This window comes from Leptodactylus fuscus, chromosome 7 (assembly GCF_031893055.1).
Source record: "Leptodactylus fuscus isolate aLepFus1 chromosome 7, aLepFus1.hap2, whole genome shotgun sequence".
Classification (NCBI taxonomy): domain Eukaryota; kingdom Metazoa; phylum Chordata; class Amphibia; order Anura; family Leptodactylidae; genus Leptodactylus; species Leptodactylus fuscus.
The window spans coordinates 34,751,478-34,763,489 of NC_134271.1; the positions used below are offsets into that span (position 1 = coordinate 34,751,478).

The 12,012-nt window shown below is 43.8% G+C and overlaps 1 protein-coding gene across 2 annotated transcripts in view; it reads left to right on the forward strand.

The window, feature by feature from the left end:
• Nucleotides 1-6,281: 6,281 nt before the first annotated feature.
• The window catches only part of CNIH2 (cornichon family AMPA receptor auxiliary protein 2), a 91,525-nt gene continuing 85,794 nt past the window's right edge, over nucleotides 6,282-12,012 (forward strand). For both annotated transcript variants that reach the window (XM_075281606.1, XM_075281607.1), the window contains exon 1: nucleotides 6,282-7,172. In XM_075281606.1, coding sequence (XP_075137707.1) covers nucleotides 7,092-7,172 — 81 coding nt within the window. In that variant the 5' untranslated portion in view covers nucleotides 6,282-7,091. The remainder of the gene's footprint in view (nucleotides 7,173-12,012) is intronic.

The window sequence follows — 12,012 nt, forward strand, 5'->3', positions numbered from 1 at the left end:
GATGGGCAACCTCTGAAGGAGACAGGATAACAATTCAAGGCTTCACTTTTAGAGAGATTGACCTTGAAGTTGCTCATAATACAATAGAGTAGCCTGCAATAGAATCCATTGAATGACAGGCTGAGAAGCCTTCACAAGGCTCCCTGCTGTGATGCCAACAGGATCCCGGCCCCAGAGCTTGGTGGGAAAATGGCGGGGCCCAGGCGCCGCCGGGAAAATGGCGCCTCGGTCAAGGCACTGATCGTGGGCATTAGCGCTGGGTGTCTGCTGTATAAAACAGCAGACACCTGGCGGCTATGGCAGACACCCAGCTCCCGAGCGGCTGCCATGTTTAAACACCCGCCATCCACCGTGCTAACACAGCAGATGTTGGTAAGGGGTTAAAACAACAGTAGTGGAAGAATGCATGCTGAGAATCCTAACAGATCTGTTGTTTGGACACATGTATATTTGACGTATATTTCTGTTTTTCTGTAATTCTGTGGATGCATTTGTCCTTCTGTATTTCTGTAGCCCCCTGAAGAAGCAGAGGCGAAACGGTCCGTCGGGGCTCAGAGTGGAGGTCGCAACTGGTGAGCAGTGGTTTATGTATATGCTTTACATCTTTTGTCCTATGTAGGCTGGCTCATGTAATATTGGCATGTGTGTGTAACTTTACATTGTTTCTGTTACCTTATATGCTCTAACTATATAGTGGTGATGTGAGTATGATTTTTGCAATGCTACAGATACTTTTCAATTAAGTGCCCTGATCTTGTGATATTGTGGGCAATAGGAGCCTATTTACATTTATATATACAAAATACAGGGCCCTTCTATACACACATTAATTGTGGCTGTTTTCATCCTCTACACCACAAGTGAGGCTTTTTTCTAACAGATTATGCACCTGCTGGAGCTGCTCAGTCCAATGCGACCTCCACTCTTGTTGTTTGACATCTGTTGTTTTTAAATGTTTTTATGTGTTTGTGTTTTCCTGATACCAATATTCTTTGCATTAAAAAAAATTGTAATAATAAAATTAGATTTAAAACCAAAAAAAAAATTTTTTTGTGCTATTTACACATTGATACTTAGTTGGTGCTTCTGTATTTTATCCCTGTTCATGTGAATGCATAAGTCCTTCCATTATGTATGATAGAACTTTGGGTTTCTGCTATCTGTCCATTTCTGCTTAAGTGTACTGTAGACACATATGTCTTTCCATTATGTCTGATTGTCCTGTGGTCTCTGTTCTTCTGGTGCATGTTCTAATGTCCAGCTTTGAATTTCTGTTGAAAATCTGGCCTTTGTTATCTAGATATTCTGGCCTGTTCCTTATTTACTGCAGCTGTGAGCCATGCTGAATTCCTGTCCTGATTCTGTCATGTACAGTACAAAAGTATCTGACCTCCCCAGCCAACTTCTACTAATACGAGGACGACCTCCGAAGGTAGCAACCTAGCAGACTTACTGCAGAGAAGTCCAGATCCCTGTATGCGGGTTAAAAGTTGAATCCCTGGGTGTATGTTTAGACAACACTCTTAGAGGTGGCTGAAAGTCAAACCGATTTTGGTGCACAGGTCTACAATTTGTTGCCAGTTACATTCACCAAAGCCAGACTCCTGATACTCTGCAGTGGACTAGTTCTTCATTGGAGTTTCACCACCTGACGTTTTATACTAATGGTTGACATCAAATTCTGTGTATTATTAAGTCATTGTCTAAGGGTTACATAGTTACATAGTAGATGAGGTTGGTTGAAGACATCAGTCCATCAAGTCCAACTTATAACCCTACAATCCAGTTGTTGATCCAGTGTTGATCCAGAGAAAGGCAAAAAAAAAACATGAGGCTCATGCCAATTGCCCCATTTAAGAGAAAAAAATTCCTTCCAATATGACAGTCAGTATAAAAACCCTGGATCAAGGTGTCCTTAAAATATTTTTATTTTCAAGAAAGGCATCCAGGCCCTCTTTGAACTTGCTCAATGAATCCGCCATCACCACTTCCTGGGGCAGAGAGTTCCATAGTCTCACTGTTCTCTCTGTAACGAATCCCCTTCTACAGTGGCGTAACTAGGAATGGCGGGGCCCCGTGGCGAACTTTTGACATGGGCCCCCCCCCCATCCCAACTGACGCCGAAGACCTCGACCGACCCCCTCCTCCGCACTCTATTATGTCCCTTACTGGCCCCTGCACACAGTATTAACCCCAATAGTGTCCCCTGCACACAGTATTAACCCCAATAGTGTCCCCTGCACACAGTATTAACCCCAATAGTGGCCCCTGCACACAGTATTAACCCCAATAGTGGCCCCTGCACACAGTATTAACCCCAATAGTGGCCCCTGCACACAGTATTAACCCCAATAGTGGCCCCTGCACACAGTATTAACCCCAATAGTGTCCCTCTGTGGACACCCATAAACAATTATTATACTCTGGGGTCTTTTCAGACCCCAGAGTATAATAATCGGAGACCCGGGGAATAAAAACATTAAAAAAAAAACCCACTGTTGCTTCTTACCTGTTCCCCGGCTCCTGTGCTGTGCTGTCCTCCTGTGCTGACCACCGCTCGCGTCCTTCGTTAATGACGTCGGACGTCACATGACCCGGGAAGCATGCCGGGTTCATGTGACGTCAGAAACGTCAGACAACAGTAGGACGGAGGCCTGGCAGGATCGCGGAGAGGTAAGTAACAGTTTTTTATGTTTATTACCTCTCCCGATCCGCCGGTCATTATACTCCGGGGTCCGAAAAGACCCCCGAGTATAATGATAGCCCCTGAGGGGCCCGCGGTGTCACTTGCCGATCCCGGCCCAGCCAGGATCGGCAAGTGAATAGGGCCCGTAACAGCCTATTTAAAAAAAAACGCAGCGGCAGCGGCTGTCACCGGGCCCCCTAATGGCCCGGGCCCTGTGGTAGCTGCTACTGCTGCTACCACGGTAGTAACGCCACTGCCCTTCTATGTAGCTTAGCATACCCTACATGTTACTGAAATGCTGTTATGGTTTGATACATTAACTCATTGGGGTGGTACATATTCTGATAGTAAGCACTGGAAATGGGCAAAAATTCTAATGCTGTGAAAATAAAAGCACAGGATAGAGTCAGCGGTCTGCAGCTTTGGCTCGACTGCCCCTTTCTTTGAGTGGCCCCTCATTGTTTTAGAAATAGGTGGAGGACATTGTCTCTATTAGAAAGTGCCTCTTTATAATGTTAATGCAGTTGGGCCATGAACCCAGACCTGGTGTGGACTCCTCTTGGGCAGATTGAATTTAGGGTAATCACTTGTACATTAGCTACTCCAACCAAACTAAAAGACTGGCCTCTTATCTACATTTTTTTTCAAGTATTAGTAATTTGTTATTGTAGAGTAAGTATATTATTGGAAAGCATTGGAAGAAAGTTTAATTAGGATGTGAATTTTAAAAAAAACATAGAATGGAGACAACTGTCTGCTGCTTCAGCTAGATTACCTTTTTCTTTAAGTGACCCTTCAATATTTTGGGAATGAGTAGAGGATGTTGCCTCCATTATAATGGGCTTTCCTATGATGTTGATGCATTTAGGACTTGCCATGACATGAAGGTCTAGCAGGATGGTGATTCCCTGACCTTAGACACAATGTGTACGTAGACCATCTATGTATTAGCACCCCACAGGTGAAATGTATTCATGTCCAAATTCTAAGGAAGAAAGTTTAAATAAAATAAGTATAAAATAAAAATACAGGATGGAGTCAACCATTTTTAGCTTCAGTTCAACTGCCCCTTTTTCTAATGTCCCCTCAATGTTCTAGAAAGTTGAGGAGTGCACTGTCTTACAATGGGCCCCCAGGTATGAATTATAGGTATCAGTCCCCTCCCTCTGTGCAGGAGTAGGACATAATGTGATTTACTCATGCATATCAGATTAGAAATAAAAATAATCAATAAAATATAAAAAGGTGTGTACAATGTGGCAATGTCACTTACTACCAGGACTTTTTTCTTGGAGAAAGCTTCCAGTTGGGTATGCTCCTCACATGGATGCTTCTTTATGCTGCATGCAATCAGAAAAATACATTGAATACACAAGTATACTGATTGCTTGCATATGCTGGCCAGTAAAGGGCACACTTTTTCTAAATTTTAGACCAAACAGACCCTTTGGTCTTCTTATGTAAGGAACAAAAGGGACTCCCAACCCCGGATTTTGCCTCCTTCCGCTGGAGCTCCCTGATAGCAGCTTTTCTTAATTGAGTTAGTGGTGACTGTACCGCTGGGCACCTCCTTATTCTCTTGACCGAGATTTAAATTTTATATGCTGTGAAGCTGAGTTGGACGTAGATAAGTGTTATTTCTATTATGTTGTTGCGGTTGTTGTTATTTTACTGTTTTCTCACATCCTCCCTCCCCCTTCCTTCCCTTTCTTTCTTTTTGCCCGTCTTCCAGATCCAGTTGAAGCGACCTTGATTTGTCCACGGAAAGAGTCGTACTTACTCAAGTGGTGTGCAGTTGTTCTTATTCTTCAACTGTCCACTGGTATTGTATATCTGTTTAACCCCTTAAGGACGCAGGATACTTTGGGCCTTAAGGCTCAGACCCTGTTTTGCAAATATGACATCTTTTACTTTATGTGAGGATAGCTTCATAATGCATTTACCTATCCAGGTGATTCCAAGATTGTTTTTTTGTGACACCTTCTACTTTATGTTGGTGGTAAATTTTGGTCATTATTAGAGATGAGCGAACAGCGAAATGTTCGATTTGAGTAGCCGTTCAATACTCGACTGTTCGATTGAACATCGAACCCCATTATAGTCTATGGGGACTGTCAGAAACGCCCTTCTGACTGTGAAGAGCTACAGTATCGGCACCAATAGCTCTTCACCCGGGGCACAGATCGGGAAAGCTGATAGTGCGCTCAATTCAGCACACTGTCGTCTTTCCAGCAGTATATAACACCGCATATGTGCCCAAACCCATGAAAGGTCTTCTTTAAAACTGGGACATACTTCCCACTGACAGGGACGGCACGACTGGACCTGGAATCCGGGACCATCCCACTGAATCCAGAACACTTGGGAGGTATGCTATAAATATGCATTTGTGTTTTAAAGGGAATTGCCAGGAAATGACCTAGTTATTAGGTTAAACATATTTTAAAGAATTTTTGTTACATTATTTTTTAACTTTCCAAGTCACCATCTGTATTTTAAAGTACTATATCTTATTAAGAATAGGAATAATCATAACAGACTGATACTTTCTTATAGACATCAGTGAGTCGACTCCAGCAGACTATTGCTGCCATGGCTATGCTGTAAAGCATATCACTAAATGCTGTTACTTGAGCAAAGTAACAAAGAAAAGCAAAGAAAAGCTCAGGCAAGATGGCAGGCTCCATAGTCATGTACAGAAAATAGAATGAAAAGTCTACAATCCGGAAGTAAAAACAGATCAGAATAAAGTGATGTATTTTGCAATTTTTTTTAAAGAAAATAAACCAGACAATACATTTCTTTTAAAGGGGACATAGAGCAGCGACTATTAACAGATGCTAAGAACTTGAATTGGTGGAGGTAGTGAAAGGTTCCCTTTAAACCAAGTTTGTGTATATTTCACATTCTCTTGTCAGCACTCTGCAGATATCGCCTGACGTGTCCTATATTTGTAAAGTCCATATGCTCGTAGCAGGATGCAAACTGACAGAAGCAAAGATCATTCCCATCTGTGTGTAATATTATGTGGGAGGATATCACTCAGAAGTTCTGGTTTTGTCAATCACCTTTACAGCTGACACATGTAATGACCAATCCTCACCACTAGATGTCACAGTCATTCTATTTGCCTTGCACTTCCTAATTACCTGGAAGCTGTGATAACACTCCATAGAGGCAGATTCTGTCACACTTCAGACTGGAATAGGCTGTGATTCCCAATGTTAACCGTAACATATACACGGCTTTCTGAAACTATTAAGTGTTTACTTAAAAACATACGCTCACAACGATAAAGACTAAAAACCGAATATGAAATATTAAGAATGGTCATGGGTTAAATAAAAAAAAAATCGAAGATAAATGAATGTATAGGTAGAGGATAGAAGACACAAAAACAAATGATAGATTAGGTAGATAGAGTGATAGATAGAGCGATAGATAGATAGATAGATAGATAGATAGATAGATAGATAGATAGTCACTGAAAAACAGAATTGGAATTTGATGAAAGAGAAAGAGGGAATTGGAGAGCAAAAGGAGGAGGTGTGACGGAGGGAAGGAGGTAGAGAATGAACTTGAGAGGGAGGGAGAAACAAAGCAGGCAAGACAAGGGGTCCAAGGTATTGGAGAGAATTAGCAGCAAGGAAGAATAAGAGTGCTGACCAAGGATCCGAGTGTGCTCAAGATGTGCTCCTGTCAGCTGAGATCTTAGGTGGCGTACCCCCTCTGCTCACAGCACAGAAAGGGGTACAGAACAAAGACAGCAAAGATCCCCGGCCACAACAAAGAGGTGAGAGACTTTGTGACAGGCAAAAACGACAACGAGGAGGAAGGACACCGAGAAGATAACTGTATTACATTCACAAATGAAGACACATTGATGTTTACTTACAAGTCAAGTGCCACACACCCACACAATGAGAATACTGTACATGGCGGAGATGAGGAGCTATTTCTCACAACATTGACATCTCGCTTTCTAATTAACGTCTCCATCTATCAAGCAGCGGAATAGGCCAAATACAGTCATCACTGTGCTCACACCCTCTCGATTTTATAACTGGAACTTTCTAACCTGCAGTCACCTTGGCTGTTTTTACATTTTTTTGGTACAATAAAAATATTTTAAAGACTGACGAAAAAGTGGGTCTGCAGCGGCGTGTAAGTGCTCAACTCATTGGAGCAGGATATTCTCGAAGCCCACACACCCAGAGGTTACCCTGCCACCTCCTGCTGATCAGATGGACTTTTATCCACAGTGTTTGGACTATTTCAAGGGATTCTCCTGAAACCCCCTTGGCTGACATATTGGAGAAGTAGTCTGTGTGAATAGTCTTTTCCAGCCTGCTTTAAAGAGTAATCTCTCAGAACAGTCTTGCTTCCAGCAGTCTCTCAAGCAGCGATGGCGTTTACCTTTGCAGCGTTCTGTTACATGCTGACACTCGTCCTCTGTGCTTCTCTCATCTTTTTCATCATCTGGCACGTGAGTTTATCAGCTGGATGGGTGTTATGGGGGGATGTAATGCAAGGGGCATTAGTTCAGAGCTGTGATGGAACTACTTGCCCAATAAGGGTGCAATGATCATTAGTCCACTATGAGCAAATAAATGAAACCAATAGTGGTAAGAGCGGCCAGGGGTAGATATGGATTAAACAGGATTAGGAGAAAGTACTGTGACCATAGACAATAGATAAAGAGCAGCTCTGGCCTGTGGCAAAGGGAAATCCAGGCACCTATAGTGTGGGAATCTAGGGTGGGAGCATCGCACTTCATCTAGGTACAGTTGAGGAGTCCTCTCAGCTCTGGATTCAGCACGTTTCTCCTGTATGGACCTAAGGCTTGTTCTTTGTGTGCAGATATGTATATAATGTGTGCAGGTCTCAGGTGTACATCTCTGCAGTTCACTGCCCAAGTCACAGCTGTTCTTGTGCTCCATCAAGTCCTTTACACTATGTCTCACTTATTTTCAGTCCTTCACATTTGCTTCCATTCTGAGAGCAGTTTCGCTGTAGAACCATACACAACTATTACAATCGATTTTCCAGGTTCCAGATAAGAGTGGTTCACATTTTAAAGAATCAATGGAGAAGAGTATTTTTTAAAGATTTGCGCATCTCTTCTAACTATGTATATAACAGAGCTAACTTTATCTAAGAGGTTAATATTGCATGAATGTCTTATAACATATCTGCTTAGATCTGCTGGATAGGGAGACCCAATTGTGCATAGATTTATCTTTTTCAGTAGTTTGAACAAGAAATAGGAGTAAAAGCATCTAAAGAAATCTAATATGGGCGCAATGAAATAAATGTATATGCCTGAGCTTTGGATAGTAGTATGTTTCATTGCCAGCTGATATTGCGTTACATCTTATGTACATACGTTGTGTCTTACCTATAGGCTGTGGTTGCCGTATTTCATTTATAATTGGCCTATATTTGTATGTGGTGTTGTGATAAGGATATGACATGGGTTCTTCTGTATAGCTAATCCCATTGTTATACTGATTCGCCTGATAGCAATGGTGCCAAACTTGTGATATTCTGTAGAGCCTAAGTGCTGATCTGTATGTTGATCCATACATGCATATGGACTGATTCTCTATTAATATACATAGGGATATTGTATCACAATGTGTGTATAATTGTATGTGCCACATTTTCTGAGCCCCCACCCTCCCCCATGTGTCCATCCTTTATGTTTCTGCTTCTCTCTGTTGCTGTGGAGACTGATCTGGAATCCATGGAAACTGCATATGTTTATAAAGTGGTACCCAGAGAAGTAGGCATGCCTCATGTACTGTACAATTGCAGTGTACTTTATAGAGTAGATCTGTCATTACTGCACCTCCCCTTTACTCTCATTGTTTTCCATCACATCTCCTTCTACTTTCTGTCACTGACTTCCTTTTGGGTCTCCTGTTGCCTCCATATTTCGGTTTTTCCTTCCCATGGACTAGCTCATACATGTCAGCATACAGGAAGCATGGATACATTGTAACATGTATCAAGGAGAAGAAGATATTCTCTGCTGATATTTTTTCCCAGTTTGCAAATTTAAGAAAAAATGTGAATTTTCTATTTCATATTAGTAAGAATGTTTCATGCCTTCATTCACGGTGAATGTGAATATGGAATTCATTAGGATGTGAAGATTCATAAAGCCATCTGATTCAATGTAGGTGACGTATAGATGGAATCAGTTTGGGTTATAGTTGAATAAATTTGTTCCTGCAGCCATATTGCCTCGATGGGTTATATACAGAAAGGGCGGGCTGAGATAGCAGAGGCCCCTGTGCAAACATGTATGGGCCCCCTGCATTCCCATAGGGCCCCACTCCAGTCACTCTTAACAACCTATTATTAATTGTAGGCTGTGTGATTTGCTCGCTAAGTCCAATTCATGCAATGTAATAAAACAATAGGAAGCTGGTTTTGGTGAGCAGTCGGCCCCCTTACCTCGTGGGCCCCTGTGCAGCTGCACATATTGCACATATGATATGTCCGCCCCTCTATTTAATGTATATTGAGCCAGAACCTGTATGTGATTTCTTGTCCCTGATCTCCTACTGATACGATGCCCATCAAATACTTACCTAATATTTCAATAATGCCTATAATCTGACCCTGTCCTCCCCTTTAATGATAGAGTGAGGCCTGGTTCACATCTTCATCGTTAATCCATTCGGGGAGTCCGCATGGGGACTCCCCCGAATGGACTACCAAACGCATTGACAAGTGGTGTACAGTGAAAGCACACAGACCCCATAGACTATAATGGGGTCCATGTGCTTTCACGATCTACTTTCCTGTCCACATGACTTGTGAGGAGACCGTGCGGAAAGCACACAGACCCCATTATAGTCTATGGGGTCTGTGTGCTTTCACTGCACACTGCTTGCCAATGCATTCGGTTGTTATGTCAGTCCTGGTAGCTGCAACGGGGCTAAGGGATAGCAGTAGGGAATCTCGCCCTGCACTACTCCCACTAGCTAACCCGGTCCCTGCCTCACGGGTGTAGGTCGGCTGTTCTCAGGCTAAGCCTGACCCCGACAGCTCCTCTCTCACTGACACCGTAGGCCTAGAGGGAAGTGGGAGAAGGAATGCCCTATAAGATCTCTAGGGACTGGAGACTAAAGGGGGTCACCCCTAACGAACAAGTGAAGCTGCTACTGACAGGGACTGACAAGGGTGTGCGCTGACTAACAACACAAGCAGCACACAGGAAACATGTAGGAAAGGAATTCCCCAAACCAATATGGGAAGGAACTTTACACTAGGAAACAAACACAGGGAAACTGAGTAGAAATCAAAGGATAAGGCAATTCACTCACACAGTCAATTATACACAGAGGGAGGATTGGTGAACACAGAAGGGAAAACACACACACCAACTTGTTCACCCAAAACCTCCCAAAAACCAACCACGGAACTTCCTCTATCCAAGATAACCACCTACTCCTCCTGCTAAGGCCTAGCTCTGTAAAAGCGACACTCAGCACAGAACCATGGGAGGCATGGGTTTAAATACCGAGTAGAGACCACTCCTCCCAGGTGCAAATGGGAGGACAGACTAATCAACCAGGAAAGAAAGCAATGAACCTAAATACTCCTAACAGGATCCTCCCCTCAAGGAGAAGACTCCGGATTCTCTAGGAGCATCCTTCTTCGGGAACTCCTTGTGGAATTTCTCCACGAGTCTGGGGGCTGACATATCCGACTCCAGAACCCAAGAATTATCCTCAGGACCGTATCCCTTCCATGCCACCAGATACCGTAGCTTCCCCCGAACATATTTGCTATCCAGAACTCGGGATATCTCATACTCCCCGGACTCAGAAACTGGTGGAACCTTAACAGGAGACGTTCCCTTCTTGGCCTTCTTTAACAAGGAGACATGGAACACCCGGTTTATCTTCCACCTTTTAGGTAGTTGCAGCTGCGCCGCCACTTCATTTACCATCTTGATGATCTTAAAAGGACCCACAAACCTGGGACCCAGCTTCTTGCAAGGAACCTTCAACCTGATATTCTTGGTGGACAACCAAACCATCTCACCAGGGAAGAACTGCAACTCTCCTCTCTTCCGATCCGCCTGGACCTTAGCCTGGTGCGACGCCCGCACCAGATTCTCTCGGATACGGGACCATACCCCTTGCAGCTTTTTAGAAAATAGCTCCTCCTCCGGAACTGGGGAAGAAATGGAAGAAAATACTCCGAAAACAGGATGTCTACCACCGGAGCAAAAAAAAGGTGTGGTACCTGTGGCATTGGAATCATGGTTGTTTAGGGAAAATTCTGCCAGGGGGAGAAAGGCAGCCCAATTATTCTGGTTCTCTCGAACAAAACACCTCAAAAACTGTTCCACATCCTGATTCTTCCTCTCTGTTTGTCCGTTAGACTCTGGGTGAAACCCGGAGGAAAACGACAGTGTAACTCCCAACCTGCTGCAAAAAGCCCGCCAGAATTTAGCCACAAATTGCGGTCCCCTGTCCGAAACGATATCCTCAGGAAGACCATGCAACCTTACAATTTCTTTAATAAACGCCTCAGATAGTGTCTTGGCACATGGCAGCCTGGAAAACGGGATCAAATGGCACATTTTCGTGAAGCGGTCAACGACTACCCAAATGACCGTGAAACCCTTAGACACCGGAAGGCCCGTGATGAAATCCATAGACAGATGAGTCCAAGGTGCCTTAGGAGGTTCCAATGGATGTAGAAGACCGTGGGGACGGGTATGCGACGCCTTGGCTCTTGCACAGACCGAACAATTTTGAACAAACTGTAAGACATCCTTACTCCACCCTGGCCACCAAAAATTCCTAGACACCAATCTCATGGTCTCTGAAACCCCCGGGTGACCAGCAAGAACCGACTCGTGACACTCCCTCAGGAGACTTTGTCGGAGAGTAGTTGGAACAAAAAGCTTGTTTCTAGGTATCTTGGAAGGTGCAGCGTGTTGCGCTTCGATCAAGGCCTTCTCCAATTTCGCGCCCAATACTGCTACCACCACTCCATCCCCAAGAATAGTGGCAGGCGCCTCTCGTTCCTCCTCAGTCGACATATACCGGGATAAAGCATCAGCCTTAACATTCTTTGAACCCGGCACATAAGTCACGGTAAAATGGAACCGCGCAAAAAATAGAGCCCATCTGGCCTGCCGTGCATTTAATCTCTTCGCCGACCCAAGATAAACCAAATTCTTGTGGTCAGTAAATACCTGGACTGGCCTTCTGGCCCCCTCCAGGAAATGACGCCAATGTTCGAACGCAAGTTTTATTGCCAGTAGTTCCCGGTCTCCGATGTCATAATTCCGTTCA